The 21,206-nt window shown below is 42.0% G+C and overlaps 1 protein-coding gene across 2 annotated transcripts in view; it reads left to right on the forward strand.

The window, feature by feature from the left end:
• GHR (growth hormone receptor) overlaps positions 1 to 20,809 on the forward strand; it is a 211,491-nt gene extending 190,682 nt beyond the window's left edge. For both annotated transcript variants that reach the window (XM_073343860.2, XM_073343859.2), the window contains exons 5-9: positions 703 to 881; positions 11,365 to 11,530; positions 15,451 to 15,541; positions 17,706 to 17,775; positions 18,054 to 20,809. In XM_073343860.2, the coding sequence (XP_073199961.1) occupies positions 703 to 881; positions 11,365 to 11,530; positions 15,451 to 15,541; positions 17,706 to 17,775; positions 18,054 to 19,034 (1,487 nt within the window). In that variant the 3' untranslated portion in view covers positions 19,035 to 20,809. The remainder of the gene's footprint in view (positions 1 to 702; positions 882 to 11,364; positions 11,531 to 15,450; positions 15,542 to 17,705; positions 17,776 to 18,053) is intronic.
• Positions 20,810 to 21,206: the final 397 nt, after the last annotated feature.

Consider the following 21,206-nt stretch of genomic DNA (forward strand, 5'->3'; position numbering starts at 1 on the left):
GCTTGGTTACTATGATTTCTTTTCATTAATTTGGGAGTTTTATATATTTAAATTCACACTGTGGTAAAGAATAATCTTTTAAAAGTAGATGGTATAAAGCTTGAAAGTACAACCTAGGAAAATGTTCCAATAGAGGGGAAAACTCCCATGGATTTCAATTCGTTTGGTATAGGGGAGGTTGTTTTTGTTTTTTCCTTTTCTTTTCTTTTAAATGCACAGTTCAGCACAGATTAGCTTTAAAATATAATATAAATCCATGAAATATTATGAGCAAAATGTTGTTAGTTAGGAGTTCAGGGAAAGTTTTGGGCCCAGAGTTTCAAAATTCTAAAACATACATATCTGGTTTTCCTAAATTCCTATGTAATCTTAGGGTGAAATCCTAACCCTATTAAAGCTAGCAGAAGTTTTGCCATTGACATTAATGAGGCCAGGATTTTATCCTTAAAGTCAGCAGGAGTTTTTTCAGCATCAGGGCTGTGTGATGGGCCCTCTGAGATTTAGGTGCAAAATGTCTGACTCAAATGAAAATATAACACCTGTTATCAAATCTTCAGTAATTTTTATATTAATTTGTAGGTTGAGACTGGAATTACTGTATGTGTGGTTCAAATACTTCTTTAATCATGAACAGTGTTGAGCAAGAATAGTGATTTCAGACTGAAAACTGTTTTATTTCCAACACGCTGTTTAAATAAACAGTACAACCTGATCCTCCTGTCGGTCTCAACTGGACTCTACTGAACACCAGCCTGACCGGGATCCATGCAGACATCCAAGTGAGATGGGATCCACCACCATCAGCCGACGTTCAGAAGGGATGGATTACGCTGGAGTATGAGCTGCAGTACAAAGAAGTAAATGAGACGAAATGGAGGGAGGTATGAAGGAAACATTTATATATAAAAAATTGTAATGTACTAAGAACTCATTTGTGCCTGGTTCTGGAAGGAATCTCTCCCATTTGTGCCTCCTTGGGGCAACTAGTGCGTGCTCCCTTTTGTGTAGAACAGGCAATGCTTCTTACTAGCAGTAGCCACCTGAAAGGAGGCAGGGTGATGGTAGGCCTTTGACCTGCTTGCAGTCTACACTGTGCAGCGTAACTAGCAAGGCATGGAGGAGAACGTGTGCTGCACTAGTTGCAAGGGTAATGATTGGGTGCCTGTGCATTCTCCAGAATTCTTCCTTGAAGCTCCAGATGCAGCATACTCCCTCCCTGGTGTGGACAGTGATTCAGTAGCCACAATCTGGCCCTAAAGCATTTATGCTGCTAATATGAAAGAAAGGAAATAAATAAAATGAGATAACATACCCTAAGCCTTTAACAAACAATATAAATATTTCTCTACAGCCTGTAGGCAGGCCAACTTTGGTTGTGATCTTGTAAGATCTCATAAGTGAAGTACTATTGGGCTTGGTCAGCACTTGAATGGGAGATCTCCAAAGAAAACCCAGATAATATTGGGGGTGTAGCAGGTTTCGCTCTTCTCTCTAAGGCTGTGCTAAATTGCACAATCTTTTGTTGGAAGTCCTGCCTTTAAGATAAGACATAAAACCAAGCTCCTGATCACTTGTGTGGTTGGTAAACATTTTGGGCCATGTTTCACAAGAGTGTTTAATCCTGATATTATGGCCAAATTCTAATTTGACAAGTTACTTTTTTTGTCTACTTAGAGAAATTAACCTGCACTTTTCCTCCTCAGTCCTGCTGAGTGGAGTTGTCAGTGCAGGATGGCTGCTGATTCCTCCCCCAAAAGTAGTTATATCTTAGTGATGGATGAAATGGTAATAGGCTCACGTGATAATAATAAAAGACTTTGAGATCCTTGTGGATAAATGTAAAGTAAGATTATTATCAGTGATCTCAAATTTTCCTGTAATAAAATAATCTTCTGTTAGTTTCCTAAATTTTAGCTGTTTTACAAAAAAAAAGTTATTCTGTTATATCTGTTATTTTTATTTTTTGGCACAACAATATTAGTTTGATGCCAGGATATCAGATTTTCAGGTTAGTCTGTGAAATTTCTGGGTTTTATACATTTTGGTTAACCCTTTAAAATTGCTTACATTTTAAATGTACGTCTGAATGCAATTCTGTGGAAAATTCTTGTAATTATGCATTGATTTAAAAGAGCATTTGTAATACTTTTAGTATTCATTTTATGTTTTCTTTTATTTCCATTGCACATTTTGAATCATGAAAATGGAATTTTGCATCCTTACCATCTGCCTCCTTTTCCATTTGGCAAATGCCCTTTGTTTCAAATGGAACTTAATCACTTGGGCTTTTTTCTAAGATACTATCAAATTAAAATGAATATTTTTTAAAAAATCTGATCTTTTCTGTCACAAACAATATCGTAGCTTTTTGAAACTCAAAGAAATTTGAATCAGACTTTTCTTGCATTTTTCTCATTTCGGAAAGTGAAAATGTAATAGTTTTCACTTCATTTTATAATCAGTATCTGCTAAGTTTTAAGTTCAAATTCTCATGCATTAGCACAATGTTGCAATGTTACATTTCAAAGACTTTAGAAGACTTGTTAAAAATTTACAAGGAATTATATAGTTTTCAAAAAATGAAATATTAACTATTGTCACTTGGTTTTATAAACAGTTATTTTTATTACATTTTTATTTTGGACCAAAATATACCTTGCATTATCCCTTTAAGAACAACTTAAAGATCACCTGCAAGGTTTTTGAGGAAGATTTTCAAATACATGGCAATTTAGGTGCCTAACTACTATTTGTGCCTTGGAAAATTTTTCCTTCTTTGTTTTTTTCTAAAGACCTCTAGATGTTAGTATATATATTTTTAATTTTCCCCAATACATGTTAAAAAAACTATTTGATTTGTCTTTTATATGCCCTTGAAGTCTTCTGTTTGGACACATGCCTTTTTAGCTTCAAACTGCATGCGTTACTCCATTTTCAGTGAATAGTAGCATCAGAAGCCCAAAGAACATGTTAATCACTGTCTATAAAACTGTAATCTGAGCTGCTTCTGTTCTGAGTTATTTGCCTTCCAATATTATCTGTGTTGGGAGGCTGTAATGTAGTGGCTTCAAACAAGACTATGTAGCAATATATATAGTGCTTAGCATGCAAATATAAGTGATGTCAACAGGGGAGGAGCTTACATCTCTCTTGCTGATTTTTTTGGTATGGGGCAGGTGACAGACACTAGTTTTACAAAATCGTGAAAAGGGGGGGTTAAATTAAAGCAGAAGGACCATGAGTCTCATAAGCTAAAAAGGTCTTTACTTTAGAGACCTTATCTGTGCTGCTGTCACATCAGGCAGTCCAGTTCCTCCACTGATTATGGTCCCTTGCTAGTTGTAGTGCTTCTTCCCCGCTGACACCAGTACATTCTATGTCCTCTGCCACTGTCTTCTGCCCAGTTCTTCCTTGGCCTTCCCCGCTTTCTCTTTCCTCTGTTGGGTACCCAATGCAGTGCTTGCTTAGCATGCCTCCCCTCTTCCCTACAGCGTACATGGCCCAAACACCTGAGCCTGCTTTCTTTGATATTCACTCACATGTCCTGCTCTGTTGGCTCCCTTGCTTTCACATTTGTTGTTTCGTTTTTCCATGTCCTTTATACTCTCTCCCTCAGCCAGCTGTGGTAGGCAGCCTCCTATCACTTTTTGTTAACCACAGTCATCAGCCAAGTCTCTTCATGTAGAGTAGCATGCTTAGTACAATTGCATGGTATGATCCAGAGGAGGGCAAACTACAGCCTACGGGCCACATCCGGCCCATGGGACCGTCCTCCCGGCCCTTGAGCTCCCAGCCGGGGAGGCTAGCCCCTGGCCCCACCCCTGCTGTCCCCACTCCCCTGCAGCTACACCACCACGTGGCACGGCTTCCAGTCCTGCCGCTCTGAGCGGCATGGTAAGGGGGCAGGGAGCAGTGGGGTTGGATAAGGGGCAGGAGGTTTTGGGGGGCAGTCAGGGGACATGGAGCAAGGGGCAGTTGGATGGGGTGGAGGTTCAGGGTGGGGGTAGTCAGGGGATGGGGAACAGGGGGGGTGGTTTGATAGGCGTGGGAGTCCCGGGGGGCCTGTCAGGGGGTGGGCGGTGTGAATAGGGGTCGGGGCAGTCAGGGGACAGGGAGCGGGGGTGTTGGATGGGGGCGTGGTGGGGGTCACCCTTTATTTTTTGGCAATGTCATGGTAATGCCATCTTTCCAGTCTTGTGGCACTTGTTTTTTCACCCATATTTTATTAGTTTTCTTAGCTCCTTGGTCAGAATTTCACCTCTCACTTTAGTATCTCTGCTTGCATTCTTGTGGCACCTTAGAGACTAACCAATTTATTTGAGCATAAGCTTTCTTGAGCTACAGCTCACTTCATCGGATGCATACTGTGGAAAGTGTAGAAGATCTTTTTATAAACACAAAGCATGAAAAAATACCTCCCCCCATCCCACTTTCCCACTGGCAATTGCCCATCTAAAGTGACCACTCTCCTTACAATGTGTATGATAATCAAAGTGGGCCATTTCCAGCACAAATCCAGGGTTTAACAAGAACGTCGGGGGGGGGGGGCGGTAGGAAAAAACAAGGGGAAATAGGTTACCTTGCATAATGACTTAGCCACTCCCAGTCTCTATTCAAGCTTAAGTTAATTGTATCCAATTTGCAAATGAATTCCAATTCAACAGTCTCTCGCTGGAGTCTGGTTTTGAAGTTTTTTTGTTGTAATATTGCAACTTTCATGTCTGTAATCGCGTGACCAGAGCGATTGAAGTGTTCTCTGACTGGTTTATGAATGTTATAATTCTTGACATCTGATTTGTGTCCATTTATTCTTTTACGTAGAGACTGTCCAGTTTGACCAATGTACATGGCAGAGGGGCATTGCTGGAACATGATGGCATATATCACATTGGTGGATGTGCAGGTGAACGAGCCTCTGATAGTGTGACTGATGTTATTAGGCCCTGTGATGGTGTCCCCTGAATAGATATGTGGGCACAGTTGGCAACGGGCTTTGTTGCAAGAATAGGTTCCTAGGTTAGTGGTTCTGTTATGTGGTAGCTGGTGAGTATTTGCTTCAGGTTGCGGGGCTGTCTGAAGGCAAGGACTGGCCTGTCTCCCAAGATGTGTGAGAGTGTTGGGTCATCCTTCAGGATAGGTTGTAGATCCTTAATAATGCGTTGGAGGGGTTTTAGTTGGGGGCTGAAGATGACGGCTAGTGGCGTTCTGTTGTTTTCTTTGTTAGGCCTGTCCTGTAATAGGTGACTTCTGGGAACTCTTCTGGCTCTATCAATCTGTTTCTTCACTTCCGCAGGTGGGTATTGTAGTTGTAAGAATGCTTGACAGAGATCTTGTAGGTGTTTTTCTCTGTCTGAGGGGTTGGAGCAAATGCGGGTGTACTACACTTTCCACAGTATGCATCCGATGAAGTGAGCTGTAGCTCACGAAAGCTTATGCTCAAATAAATTGGTTGGTCTCTAAGGTGCCACAAATACTCCTTTTCTTTTTGCGAATACAGACTAACACAGCTGTTACTCTGAAACCTGCTTGTATTCTGTCAGCACTTTCCCCTGTTTAAGGCCTTTCTTTGATAGCAACTTTAATTTCATCGGGCATTGTTGGTCCCTCTTCTGTTTCTAGCTTAGCATTGGTATTTCTCATGAACCTGTGCATGATCGTCAGCTCTGGACAATTTAATATGGAATGGAAATATTCTTTCTATTGTCTAGCTTCTGTCCATGATTGTCCCTGATGGTCTGGTTCTTCCTGAGAGGTTTTCATTGTTCTTTAGAGTTGCTTGAAGTCTGCACCCTGTAGTGCTACTTATGCCTCTGCAGCCTTCTGAATCCTGGCATTTCCATCTTGCCTGAATGTATTTATTTCTTTGTCTTCTACTCTATATCTTGCATCCACTTCTAAAAGTTCTGCCTGCATCTTGCACTGTTCCTTTTTTGCCTTCAAAGCTTCCTGCTCATCAATCAGTTCCCTTGTTCCAGATGTAATGGATGATTCTTTCTTCTGCCCTCTTCGGAGGCCCACTACTACCCGTGCTGTCTCGACTGCCTTCTTGCAGTTCCACCATTTGCTTTCCAGACTTTTATCAGCCTAGTCCAAGAAAACACTGGATCAGTTGCTACAAGCAATCTGGAATCTGCTGTGTGTTTCTGTCTTTGAACTTAGGATGCCCATCTCTTAGCTATACACACATCATCTACCTGGTTGACAGACATGTTGTCTGGTGATCTCCATGTGAACCTGGGAATCCTCTTTTGCTGGAAAAGACCGCCTCCTATCATTAGGGTGTTTGTGCCACAGAGATTCAAAAGCCATTCACCATTATCAGTTAGGATGCCTTCTGCTGCTATGCTCATGACTCCTTCGCAGCCAGTAGAGTTGTTGCCAATTTGTGCATTTAAGCCATCTATCATTAACTTGATACCATGATCAAGAATAAAGGCCAGAGTAGTGATTAGCAATGGAAGGTAAAACAAAAGAAGTGACTCTTGAAAGGTGTGAAGAAGGAGAGTAAAGCTGCATGGCACAAAGAATAAGGCAGGACATTGCAAGCATGCAGTGGCAACAAATTGTAAAAGTCCAGAGTCTTCCGTAGGCCGCTCTGTACAGAAAACTGGAGCAAACAATATAATCCTTGACTTGTAGTTCTGAATAGGACTGTCAATTAATTGCAGTTTTAATCACACCGTTAAACAACAATAGAATACCAATTTAAATATATTATAAATATTTGGATGTTTTTCTATATTTTCAAAGATATTGATTTCAATTACGAGACAGAATACAAAGTGTACAATACTCACTTTATATTAATTATTACAAATATTTGCACTGTAAAAAAGATGAAGAAATAGTATCTTTCAGTTCATCTCTTATAAGTGCTGTAGTGCAGTCTCTTTATTGTGAAAGTGCAACTTATAAATATCGAAATTTTTTTTACATAACTGCACTAACAAACAAAACAATGTAAAACTTTAGAGCCTAGAAGTCTACTCAGTCCTACTTCTTGTACAGCCAGTGGCTAAGACAAACAAGTTTGTTTACATTTATGGGAGATACTGCTGCCTGCTTATTTACAATGTCACCTAAAAGTAAGAACAGGCATTTGCATAGCACTGTTGTAGCGGCATGGCAAGGTTTTTACATGCCAGGTATGCTAAAAATTCATCTGCCCCTTCATGCTTCGACCACCATTCCAAGGGCATGCATCCATGCTGAATTTAAATTTGTATTCTCTTATTGTTTAACAGTGTGATTAAAACTGTGCAAAGGAAGATAGATGGCATTGTTGCTGCCTAGCCTTCCCTGTTGACTTTCTGCTGGAGAAGGCCAGCTTTACATTATGATCAAGCTTTCATACTATCCTTCCCATGTGAGTCTGTTAAGAGAATGGGTTCAATCAGTGCATCCTCAGGGCAGCACTACTTATATTTGAGGTTACATTGGCCCCATGGGGCTCCAGCACTAGAGAAGTTGTGACCACTTTTTACCACTACAGCCTTCCTGTCTCTAGTAGATTTTCCACCGTTAGGGACCTACTCCAAGGTGTACCTCAGTAAAAGAAGGTTTCAGAGTAACAGCCGTGTTAGTCTGTATCCGCAAAAAAAAAAGGAGGAATTGTGGCACCTTAGAGACTAACCAATTTATTTGAGCATAAGCTTTCTTGAGCTACAGCTCACTTCATCGGATGCATACTGTGGAAAGTACACAAGATCTTTTTATACACACAAAGCATGAAAAAAATGGGTGTTTACCACTACAAAAGGTTTTCTCTCCCCCACCTCACTCTCCTGCTGGTAATAGCTTATCTAAAGTGATCACTCTCCTTACAGTGTGTATGATAATCAAGATGGGCCATTTCCAGCACAAATCCAGGGTTTAACAAGAACATCTTGAGGTGGGGGGAGGGGAGGGGAGGAAAAAACAAGGGGAAATAGGTTACCTTGCATAATGACTTAGCCACTCCCAGTCTCTATTCAAGCCTAAGTTAATTGTATCCAATTTGCAAATGAATTCCAATTCAACAGTTTCTCGCTGGAGTCTGGATTTGAAGTTTTTTTGTTGTAATATCACAACTTTCATGTCTGTAATCGCGTGACCAGAGAGATTGAAGTGTTCTCTGACTGGTTTATGAATGTTATAATTCTTGACATCTGATTTGTGTCCATTTATTCTTTTATGTAGAGACTGTCCAGTTTGACCAATGTACATGGCAGAGGGGCATTGCTGGAACATGATGGCATATATCACATTGGTGGATGTGCAGGTGAACGAGCCTCTGATAGTGTGACTGATGTTATTAGGCCCTGTGATGGTGTCCCCTAAATAGATATGTGGGCACAGTTGGCAACGGGCTTTGTGGCAAGGATAGGTTCCTGGGTTAGTGGTTCTTTTGTGTGGTATGTGGTTGCTGGTGAGTATTTGCTTCAGGTTGGGGGGCTGTCTGAAGGCAAGGACTGGCCTGTCTCCCAAGATTTGTGAGAGTGTTGGGTCATCCTTCAGGATAGGTTGTAGATCCTTAATAATACATTGGAGGGGTTTTAGTTGGGGGCTGAAGGTGACGGCTAGTGGCGTTCTGTTGTTTTCTTTGTTAGGCCTGTCCTGTAGTAGGTGACTTCTGGGAACTCTTCTGGCTCTATCAGTCTGTTTCTTCACTTCCGCAGGTGGGTATTGTAGTTGTAAGAATGCTTGAGAGAGATCTTGTAGGTGTTTGTCTCTGTCTGAGGGATTGGAGCAAATGCGATTGTATCGCAGAGCTTGGCTGTAGACAATGGATCATGTGGTGTAGTCATGGTGAAAGCTGGAGGCATGTAGGTAGGAATAGCGGTCAGTAGGTTTCCGGTAGAGGGTGGTGTTTATGTGACCATCGTTTATTAGCACTGTAGTGTCCAGGAAGTGGATCTCTTGTGTGGACTGGACCAGGCTGAGGTTGATGGTGGGATGGAAATTGTTGAAATCATGGTGGAATTCCTCAAGGGCTTCTTTTCCATGGGTCCAGATGATGAAGATGTCATCAATATAGCGCAAGTAGAGTAGGGGCGTTAGGGGAAGAGAGCTGAGGAAGCGTTGTTCTAAGTCAGCCATAAAAATGTTGGCATACTGTGGGGCCATGCGGGTACCCATAGCAGTGCCGCTGATTTGAAGATATACATTGTCCCCAAATGTAAAATAGTTATGGGTAAGGACAAAGTCACAAAGTTCAGCCACCAGGTTAGCCATGACATTATTGGGGATAGTGTTCTTGACGGCTTGTAGTCCATCTTTGTGTGGAATGTTGGTGTAGAGGGTTGGTGTAGAGGGCCATAGTGGCCAGGATGGTGTTATCGGGAAGATCACCGATGGATTGTAGTTTCCTCAGGAAGTCAGTGGTGTCTCGAAGGTAGCTGGGAGTGCTGGTAGCGTAGGGCCTGAGGAGGGAGTCTACATAGCCAGACAGTCCTGCTGTCAGGGTGCCAATGCCTGAGATGATGGGGCACCCAGGATTTCTAGGTTTATGGATCTTGGGTAGTAGATAGAATATCCCAGGTTGGGGTTCCAGGGGTGTGTCTGTGCGGATTTGATCTTGTGCTTTTTCAGGGAGTTTCTTGAGCAAATGCTGTAGTTTCTTTTGGTAACTCTCAGTGGGATTAGAGGGTAATGGTTTGTAGAAAGTGGTGTTGGAGAGCTGCTGAGCAGCCTCTTGTTCATATTCCGACCTATTCATGATGACAACAGCACCTCCTTTGTCAGCCTTTTTGATTATGATGTCAGAGTTGTTTCTGAGGCTGTGGGTGGCATTGTGTTCTGCACGGCTGAGGTTGTGGGGCAAGTGAAGCTGCTTTTCCACAATTTCAGCCCGTGCACGTCGGCGGAAGCACTCTATGTAGAAGTCCAGGCTGCTGTCTCGACCTTCAGGAGGAGTCCACCTAGAATCCTTTTTGTAGTGTTGGTAGGGAGGTCTCTGTGGATTAGTATGTTGTTCAGAAGTGTGTTGGAAATATTCCTTGAGTTGGAGACGTCGAAAATAGGATTCTAGGTCACCATAGAACTGTATCATGTTCGTGGGGGTGGAGGGGCAGAAGGAGAGGCCCTGAGATAGGACAGCTGCTTCTGCTGGTCTCTAAGGTGCCACAAGTACTCCTTTTCTTTTTTCAGTAAAAGAAAAGACACTATGCCACGGTGTGAAAATCCAATGTATTTCATTGTTTCTGGATTTATACAACTACAGTATGAAACAAGCAAGCTAAATTAGTTTTGGATTGTGTTCTTAGCTGCTTTCCAGCCCGATTGGCTTTGCATGCTAAGAGTCAGTAAGACATAATATCATGGTTCTCTCAACTTCTTCCTGTGGACCACAGGGGACGGGAAGGAGCCTCTCCTCTCCCAACACCGCAATTCCTGACTGATTTGTTCACAAGATATTTCAACCTATAGGGGTACTTGTGGTCCAAAGACCACAGTCTCATAACAACAGAGAGAATGTGTTTTAAAGTACACATTTAGGCAAACACAGCTTATTTAGATTGCACAGTTCAAGCACAAACTTATTCCAAATCTGTGGGATCATGAATCCTGTTTTGGCCAAATGATTTCAGGCTAATCTATTCCACTCTGTCTGGTTTTCTGACTCTCATTCACTCTTGCCAATCATACTACTGGGTTCTGCAAACATAAATTCAATGTAACTCCCACCAGAGGGAATTGTATTTAGAGCACATTATCATTATTTTTGTGTATTCTGATGCCGGAGCTGGAAATAGATTATATAAGGGAGGAAGACTGGTCTTAAGGAAGGGAGGTGTTCAGATACTATGGGATGGGGCCCGTGTACATAGGTAGGTACCAAGGCAGGTAGATCTGTGGTTAATATTTATATATAAGCGTCTTGATTCCTGAAATCTGTTCCCACTCTTCATATGTTACCATTACATTTTATTCACTCTGTGATTTTTGGGGGGAGGGGTTTACACAATATTCCTAAAATAAGTACGTTTATAAGATGTGCAGTGAGTTTAGTGTTTGTGCACAGAAAAGAGTTTAAAAAATTTTAGTTCATAAGATCTGTGCTGAAGTGTGGACTCTAGAGCATAGTATTATCCAGGATGGGGTTTAGGAAGTATACCTAATCCTGCCTCATCGTGGGGGACTGGACTAGATGCCCTTTCAAGGTCCCTTACAGCCATGCCTCTATATTTCCAATATGTCCTCTTGTTTTTAACAAGACAGTTTTCATTGGGAAGTTAGTAGAATAGTGTTGGAACAATAAAAGGGCTTGCAGTTTGACATATACCCTCTATACCTCTGAACAGTAAACATAAAAGTTCCATGTAAGTAAAAATGCCTGCAGATGTTTGTATTTGTCAACTAGTATCAGTCATTTTGTCTTTGTAGCTGGATCCTGTGCTCGCAACAGTAGTTCCATTGTACTCATTGAAGTTGGGAAGAGACTATGAGATTCGAGTCCGATCAAGACAACGTGCTTCTGAAAAATTTGGGGTGTTTAGTGAAGCCCTTTATGTGTCTCTTTCTTCAATTAGCTCAGTTCTGTGTAATGAAGGTAAGTGAGGAAGAACAACTCTGCAATGAAGTGTCATTCTAAACATTGCCCTGCTTTCCATTGCTTCCTCTCCTTAGTATTTAGTACTTGAATATGCTAGAAACTCAAATGACTGCAATAAAAAACACTTGGTGAGACTGGCTCTGGCACAGCAGAAGATCCTTGCATTGTGGTACAGGAAGGACAGATTCGGAAACAAACTCAGTGGGGCTGTTTCCCAACTTTGCAGAGATAAAAATAATTTTAGGATTATTAATGAGTTCTGTAGTTCATGCCATACACGCTTAGAGAAGGACAATTACACTGTGAAAGCAATTTGCTTTCCTCCTGGCCTGCCAGAGGTGGCAAGGGATAGTAACTTTCTGACTCCTGCTCCTCTTTCTTTTTCTAAAACTCTTTTAAAAATGGGCAAACAGCTGATATGAGCCTTCCCATTTCTTTTTATCTAAAAATAAGGAACTCATCATTCTGAAACATCATTGGGCCTGAACTGCAAATTTACCAACTCAAAACTTAGTATCACTGGCAAATTTATTTAGTTCTGTTTTAGTCTCTTTTCCAGATCACTAGTTGAGATTGTGATACAGCATGGCCAGAAGGCAGCAGGAGAGTGATATAGGAGAGATATGTAAGCCCCAGGATGAGGAGAAGCCTTATTCCCTGTAGAGGGAAGAAAGGTTGCTATAGATTAAAAGCACCTGAAGCCAGTCACCTGATAAAAACCCCCTGCTTCAATCAGCCAGGGGAAGGAGTTGGAGCAGAGTGCAGTTTGGAGGAGTTGAAGTAGAGGAGAGTTTGGAGAAGTGCCATGGCTGGCTAGAAGACCAAGACCCTAGGTAAAGAGACAGCCGGCTTGTGCAGAGAGAGGGCAGGAAGCCCCACAAGCTGAAGAGCAGGAGAGGGAAGTAGCCCAGGGGAAAGAAGCACTAGTTCAAGTGGTTTGCCACTATCCCTAGGGTCCCTGGGATGGGACCCAGAGTAGAGGGCGGGCCCAGGTCCCTCCTTCTCTGGGTTACTAGTGGGACAGTAGATACCCTAGTTCAGGGGCAGGAAACTGCGCCCTGAACCCTCCCCCACCCCCACCAGAAAAGGAAGCTCAGGACCCATCATAATTGTGCTGGCAATTTGCCACAAGATGTAAAATAAAACTGAACCAAACAATGATCCCTTCAAAATCCCACTGGACACCTCCCCTCCACTATTTATATTGACAGTTTCTATGGACATTTAGCCTGTGTTCTGTCCATATGGTACTATTCTTCCTACCCATGTCAATTCAAATTAAATTTTCAAGTAAGATTTTGTGGAAACAGAATGACAAAATACCTTAATAAAGTCCAAATACACTGTGCGTGCTGGGTTCCCTTCATCCTTAAAGACCGGATTCTGGAAGCTGAGCCATATGGGTGCACCTGTACCTCTGACTTTGCTGATCTGAGTTCTGTATTTGGCATTTCTCAGTTTTGGAGCATAAAGTTAGATTTGAAAATTTTTGCCTTAAAGTTAGGCACTTAAATCCTTGTGGAGGCACCTAATTTTTCAAAGAAGCTGTGCATCCACAAATCCCATTGACTTCAGTGGGACTTTTTGGGTGCTCTGCACCTTTTCAAATGGGGCCTGTTATTTAGGTGTCTCCATATGGATTTAGGTGTCTAATTTCAAGCACCCTGTGACAGGCGTCGGTCGGTCCTCCGAGCCCCTACGGGCGATGGAGAGCAATGGTCTCCGTGGCAGGCCTCGGCCCCACCTCCTGGGCGTTGGGGAATTAGCGGGAAGGTGTGCCGGCCAGAGTCAGTCGCGCGCCCCTCAGGCAGGGGAGCGCTGGCCAGAGTCAGTCGCGCGCCCCTCAGGCAGGGGAGCGCCGGGGTAGGGGAACGCAGGCCCACCCAACTCCACTGCGTTCCAGCCCAGGGCCCTGACAGTGGCGGGAGGCGAAGGTCCCACCGCTGGGTCAGCGGGGCAGTCCGCGCCCGCTGACCAAACACACCCACCCCACGGTGTAGTTGGGCCCCTGGGCTACTTCCTACCCGGTCTCTCTCAGGCGAGTCGCTCCGGTCCCTCCATCTCCTCCAGGTATTCCGCTGCGGGCAGCTCCGGATCCTCCATCTCCTCCGGGTAATCCGCTGCAGGCAGCTCTGGTTCCTCCGGGTATTCCGCTGCGGGCCACCCCCGCTCCCCCTCGGTATTGGATTCACGCTGGCCCGGGCTGCAGTCAGGCCCGTCCAGGTCCTCTGGGTATTCAGCGGCCGGCAGCCCTGGTTGCCACAGGCCTTCCCCCCGGTCAGGCTCCTCCTTGCCCAGGGCTTCGCCTGGGTCAGCAGCAGGATTGCGAGGGAGCAGCCTGTGTCTGTCTCCCTCCCTGGTGCTCTCCTCACTGGGCAGAGGGCCCTGCCCTTTGTACTTCCTGTCCCACCCTTCCCCTTCCGGGGATTGGCGGAAGCTTGTCCTGGCCCTGCCCACTCAGGCTCAGAGGGTGGCTCTTTACCCTCTGGTTCGGAGGGGAGCCACCCTGGCTCCCTACACACCCAAACTTGAAAATTTGGCCTAAGGATCAAAAAGCTGAGCCATTAACTGAACGGGAAAAGTGGTCTCTGAAAATATTTTTTATATTTATGTTCTTACATACAAGTTTTAAAGCTCCTTGTTCAATCATTCTTGGCCAGAAAAATGAGTGAGGCCTAAAGTTAAAACAGGGAATCAGAAATCTTAAGGGCTGCAGCCGGAACAGATTTCCATGTGTTTTCCTGATTTGTTACCCTTTACAGTCAGAGCTACAGTAGAATGAGAGTGCCATTATTTAAGAAGAATGTTTCACTTATCAGCATGGTTTCTCATTCCTATCATACCACACATGTTAAGTTCTCTCCTTGCATGTGCCAGGCTGCAAGGCAGGGGTAAAAAGCCATCAACCTTTGTACAATTTCAGAGTGGTAGCCGTGTTAGTCTGTATCAGCAAAAACGACAAGGAGTTCTTGTGGCACCTTAGAGATGAACAGATTTATTTGGGCATAAGCTTTTGTGCATCTGATGAAGTGGGTTCTAGCCCACAAAAACTTATGCCCAAATAAATTTGTTAGTCTCTAAGGTGCTACAAGGACTCCTTGTCATTTTTTCTTTGTACAACAGATACTACTCAAAACATAAGTGACCAGCTTGGCCTTGTGGAGAGGCGCATGCTGGCTGTTACATCATGTTATGCTGTTGGGTGACTGCCTGGGCCAAAGGGCATGGTTTGCTCAGAAAGGAGGATGGCTAGTGGTCTAGTGAAGGCATCTGCTCCCAGTAATGAGCACTCTTCTCTTGCTTAGAGGAGCAGTAAAATACCCCTGCGGCAAGGTTTGCTGGCAATACTACCGCTGTCCAGCCCTGAGAAGGCCTTCCGTGCATGCATCTGTCTCCTTCTTAGGCTATGTCTACGCTACAGCTTATGGTGGCATAATTTGTCGCTTGGGGGGCTGTGAATAAATCACCCCCTGAGCGATATAAGTTACACCAACATAGCTACTGCAACTTGCAGGGGCTGGAGCAGTTAAGCCGACGGGAAAGCTCTCTCCCATCAACTTAGAGCAGCTACATTAGAGAGCTTACAGCAGCGCAGCTGTAAACTGTCTAGCGTAACTATGCCCTTCATATAAGTGCTTCTGCCCATGCTACATTTGCCAGGATTTGGTTCTATAATAGAAAACAATAGGTCTTCTTTTCGAGGTGTTGAATTGGACTCATGAAACGCAATATTAAAAGGGTTGAGATTGGACGGACATTTTTACTTGTTTTTTGTGCAGCATTTTTGGTTGAGTGACCAACAGCCCCGTAAAATACATAACTTGTGGAATCCTTTGGAACTAACAGGAAAGTTAAATGTAAGGTCACAGCAAAGCCTTGCAGATTCCTGCCAATATGATTTTGTTATGTTGTTGCAGAAATTCAGTTTCCATGGCTCTTGGTTATCCTCTTCGGAACATTTGGGCTGATAGTGGTGATGTTCTTAATTCTGTTCTCTAAACACCGCAGGTAAGTGTGCTTCATCTGTTCACTTTTCTTTAGCAGTTGTTTGGCGTGATCCATTATGTCATCAAATCACAGATTTGTACTGCCCTTTCAGTAAAGTCTACTGACTCTTACGTTCCGTGTTGAATTGACAGTTTGCTCTGAGGAGTTTGCTGTTTGTAGATTTGAAAAAAAAAAAAGTTAAAGAAAATTCCATAGTAGCAGCCAAATGAGTCATCTAATTTAAATACTTCCAGAGATACAGCTGACTGTAAAACACACACACACACACACCCAACTGCTGTCTTGTCTGTTGCAGTTACTGACAAGATAACTGTAAGATGAGGCAATCCATTCTCAGCTCTGCAGTGGTCTGTGGAATAGAAAAAATTCTGAATTATGAGGTGCATTTTTAAAAAATTGTCAGGTTTTAGCAGGCTTACATTGGGGGGGAAAAAAGGGGGAGAATAATCTATTCCTTGAGATTTTTCAATGATGCATTAACTTCTCACTGAAGCTGAACTTTTATTTGTCCCTGAACAATGGAACCTGTCCCTATGAGGTTTACATGTAAAACTGAATTGTAGACCTTTTATTTTAAAAGTTTTTACACCATTTTCAAGATAAAGCAGATCCCATATACTGGTGGTACATGGAACTCATTGGTTTTACTGAACATGATGCGTGAACTTCTGCAGAGTAGTCTCACATATTGATGGCTCCTACTCCTTCCAGGCTGCAGATAGTCATGTCCTTGCTACTCGTAACTAGAACTGGGCAATTACTCGATATGGGGGATTGGACACCTAAATCACATGGTATTATTTCTCGTGCATGGTTGGATGACTGAAACTTTTTATAAGCAGCAGGAGAAAAAGAAAGAAAGTTCATGATGACCATGGATAAAAAGGACATAAATACTGATGAAGTGAACTCCTGGCTCTCATTTAACTGTGTGTTCATCGATATCTTTTGCAGACTTCACTCAGCTCAATTGTTACCTCAGCACCCTCCTGGGCTAAGGAGCAAGGGCATAATCAAGCATAACTTATTTAAAGTATTCTTGTAAATCCCCCGAACACACACCACCCCCAATGGTCTTGCATATGCACATTTAAATATTTAGACTATAAGTGTTTTTCACATGCCAAGTGGAGCAAAAGTCAATACAAGGCCCACAAGATGGAACCGCTAGTTCAGAAGGTCATTAAAGCTCTGGAACTCGTTCTGTGACACAGTAACCCCGAAGCAGAAACTTTCGGGAAAAAAATACATGGCATGGGAGCCAGTATTCCATCACGGGCCTATTAGACAAGAAGCTAGATACATTACAAAAGACAAGCAGGATTTTCCTTCCACGGATATGGTAACCCTCTTTGGTGAAAGAGGAGAGGTGGTATGTATGCCCACTGTTAATGTAAAGCCTAGCTTTTCACAAAACACAAGAAATAGTTGAAGATCAGTTCTTTTTCACCCAGGCTAAAATTCACCACTGTGTAGGGTACCACACAAGGCCTACAAACCTTTCAATATCACTTAATGGTGCAGAGAGAGCATGCTGGCCCTCTCCCCATTATGATGATCTTCAGATTGCTGTCATGGAAATTTGTTATTTTAGTGGATGGTCTGAATTCACAAACACAATCATTTAAAATTTTGCTTTCATTAATCTGCAGGTTTTGTTTAGCAGGCCTAAAATACCTTCCTTCCCTTTCGCTATCTAACCCTTTCCATTCCTCTGTTTACTACTTATTGGACTTCTGCAAGAACCCCTTGTCCCTGAAGGTACTTAGGGAAAGTCGCTTGGCATGTTGAGTAACCCATGCTGACTCATAAAGTTTTTTTGTAAATTATACAAGAGGGACCTTCCATAGGGCTTTCCTGAAATTTATTCAAGAACTGACTTGTGGAGTGTAAACTATGAAGACCTGTATCCAAAATGTGTGTGATCTGGACATAAATTTACTTGACTTTAACAAGCCAGATTTCAGAAAACCTGCTTCTTATTGGAAATGAGACTAGTAAACAGCAGTTTTTTAAAAATATTTTTATATTGAGTCCATCACACCGGAGTCTTGGAATAAATAAGCAATAAAGCAATGGAATGCCAACATCTTATTTCTCTGTGTGCCAAAAAAAGTAACAGTTTAAATTATTTGGAATTAAAATCCAATTTTTATTTTTCAAGGTTAAAAATGCTGATTCTTCCTCCGGTTCCAGCTCCAAAGATTAAAGGGATTGATCCAGACCTCTTGAAGGTAATTATATATTGTACAATATAATTCTGCAGAGTGGGCATCAATTCAGTGATGATACTTGGGGAAAAAAGCTTTCCCATGCAGCCGGATTTTGCAGGAAAACTATCAGATAGAGGTGTTCCATGCTGGGAGAGATGCCCAAGTATTTAACGTAATACACCGTGCAACTGCTACCATTGCAACAGTTACTTTTCCTTGAACAAACGTGTTACATAAAAAAGCATAACCATTCTTGACTATTTCCTTTATAACATACACATTTTGGTTTTGCTCTGTAGAAAGGAAAGCTAGATGAAGTGAACTCCATCTTAGCCAGCCATGACAGCTGCAAGCCACAGCTGTATAACGACGACTCATGGGTTGAGTTTATCGAATTGGATATAGATGACCCCGATGAGAAGACAGGCGGATTGGACACTGACAGGCTCCTGGGTGATGACCGTGGTAAGTCTCACAACTGTCTTGGAGTGAAAGATGATGATTCTGGACGTGCCAGTTGTTGTGAACCGGACATTCCAGAGACTGACTTCAGTGCAAGTGACACATGTGATGGCACCTCAGATATTGATCAGTCCAAAAAGACAAGTGAAAAACAAGAGGATCTCTTGTGCCTTGATCAAAAAGATAATGATGAGTCACATGCTAGTCCTGCTGACCCAACTACTCAGAAGCCTAATACTAATATTCAGTCTGAAGATAACCAGTCAAAGCCGCCTTTTGCTGACAGTATTGAATCAACTAGCCCACCTGTCCATACACAGCTAAGCAACCAGAGTTCGGTAGCAAATATTGACTTTTATGCGCAAGTAAGTGACGTTACTCCAGCAGGAAGTGTCGTACTATCTCCAGGGCAAACAAACAAGACAAGGAGAACACAGTGTGACGCCTACACAGAACCAGCTATACAATGTCAACCAAACTTCACCCTGGACAATGCCTATTTCTGTGAGGCGGATGTGAAAAAATGTATCTCTGCAACATCTCACGATGCGGTTGAGCCACATGTTCAGGAGCAGAGCTTTAATGAGGATGTTTACTTCACCACAGAGAGCCTTACCACTACTGCCGAGAATCCAGGTGCAGCTGCAGTAGAAGCCTCAAGTTCCGAAATGCCTGTCCCAGACTATACCTCCATTCATATAGTGCACTCTCCACAAGGCCTTGTACTTAATGCTAGTGCACTGCCTGTGCCAGACAAAGAATTTATGATATCATGTGGCTACGTGAGCACAGACCAACTGAACAAAATCATGCCATAGCCTTTCTTCGATAATGTGCGTACAGTATGTATTTAATGGCATAGAGTTGGCTTGGGCTTATATGCTTAAACCAAAATAATGTTTTAAACTTTTTTGTGGTTCTTACGCTTTTACCTGAAATGTCAAAACATAAAATGTTACATCAAAATATTCCCATTGTGTATTGTAAATATCTATGAATTGTCTTAAAAGACTGTTTAGTAGTAGTGACTGTCTTGTTATTGTGGGTGTTGATTTTTGTGATACTAAGCATTGAATTACTATGTTTAATATACAGTAAATCATGCTTTTTGAAAAAGCTAAAGTCAGGTGGATTTTGAAGTTTGAGAATTTAATGCAAATTATATCACGTGCTGAGATCTTTATATCAGTAACTGGGAACTGAAAATATAAAATAGGTGGGAAAGAAAAAGTTGTTTGGATAAATACATTTATTTTGAATTACATAAATTAATAAATATTTTAATTTTAAACAAAGGCATGGATATCTTATATTATACTACATACTGTAGTTTAAATATGATGCTCCATCTAAGGAATGTATTTGCTGCAATCTGATAAGAGCTTGTTCCTGCATCAGTCATTGCAGGGGGGGGGGGATTAGTTTTTTACAGAGCCATTTTTATACCTCTAAAGAAACCTGTAGAGAAATTAAAAATTGTAGCAACTCACATTATCTGATATTAATTTCTTACCGTAAGTATAGAAAAGTATTAATAAATTTTAAGTTTTTCAGAAAACTTTACAATGTACAAAACGAGTCTATTCTTCACTGGATTCTAGTTAGTGCCAATACTACACATTTTATATAACTGTAGAAACAACAGTAGGGTTTGTTTACCAAGATCTTTAAATACTTACAATTACACTTTTATTGAATGGTTCTCAAGAATAAGCTCTGGTGACTTGGCAGCTTTATTTCTTCACATGGGGACAAATTCTGAAGTCCTCACTCAGACAAATCTGCTGTTGAAGTCACTAGTAGCTTTGCCTGAGTATGGAATAAAAGTTAAGTAAGAACTTCAGGATTTGGCCAATAGTGCATTTTTGAAGCTGAAACAGAATCAAATGAAGTTAACAGAACAAAGGAGTTTGAGTACAGTATTGTTCAGCAGTGTGTTTTCTTTTTCACAGCCTAGCACAGAGAGAGAGAGTCTCAGCAACATTAGGAAGACTTTCAGAAATCTATGAAAGAGAAAACCAAAATTCAGTGTAATAGCTTTCTTCATTCTTATGCATTTTTAAGAAGGTGATAAAGCTTTGCAATGAACCATTATTTGCTTCAGAAGTTGCCTTTATAAGAAACAATTTCCATCTTAGCAGAAATATTTTTAGAAAGCAAACATAACCAGGGATTTTAATTTCCCTTTTCTTAGGTGAATAGCAATCTATGGGCCCAATGAGGCAGACCTTGCTTACATGAGCACTCCCACTTAATTCAGTGGGACTCAGCCTTTGACTAAGGGCTGCAGAACTGAACCCTATGGTTGGATGGGATTTAAGTTTAGCATGTACTTTATGGTAAATGTTTATTAAATATTCTGCCAACAGCTGTATTATTTGGTTTCATATAAAATTTAACAAGTGTACGACACTAATGCGATTAACAGCTATGTATGTGTTTGGAAAAAGTTTCTTACTATATTTCTATTGCCAAAAATAGAAGATACCTCAATCAATCTCAGAATGTCATTTTGGTACTTTAGTGGTTACACAAGTCATTATACACCAGTATGAAGATTTGTGCCTTTCAATTTCTATTTAACTTTCCTTATGTCAGTGTTTTTTCTTTCAAAGTTTAATAAATTTATTTTCTTTGATCCATCTTGACACGGTGTTCTTTGTTGTAGGTGCATTAAATAGCTTTTAGCATTTGTGAATTATGCCAGTGTATTCAGGGTTTTCCATCAAATGAAGCAGAATGCAGCCACTCTTGCTTGGACCAGGCGCATTGCATGCTAGGACCTGCGTTCTCTGTGGGCCACATGTATACAGTTAAATGTGGGTAGAATTAATTGTAGGTGGGCCACTTTGTATAAAAATTAAAAATTATATATTTATTGAAGATGGCTCTCCCATATCCCAGATGAGTGCCCTAACCCCTGGCCCACAGAGTCAAATCTTTTTCTCTGTAATTATTTAATACAAAGTGGAACTTCAGCAGGGGAGACT

Source organism: Lepidochelys kempii, chromosome 5, assembly GCF_965140285.1.
Source record: "Lepidochelys kempii isolate rLepKem1 chromosome 5, rLepKem1.hap1, whole genome shotgun sequence".
Classification (NCBI taxonomy): domain Eukaryota; kingdom Metazoa; phylum Chordata; order Testudines; family Cheloniidae; genus Lepidochelys; species Lepidochelys kempii.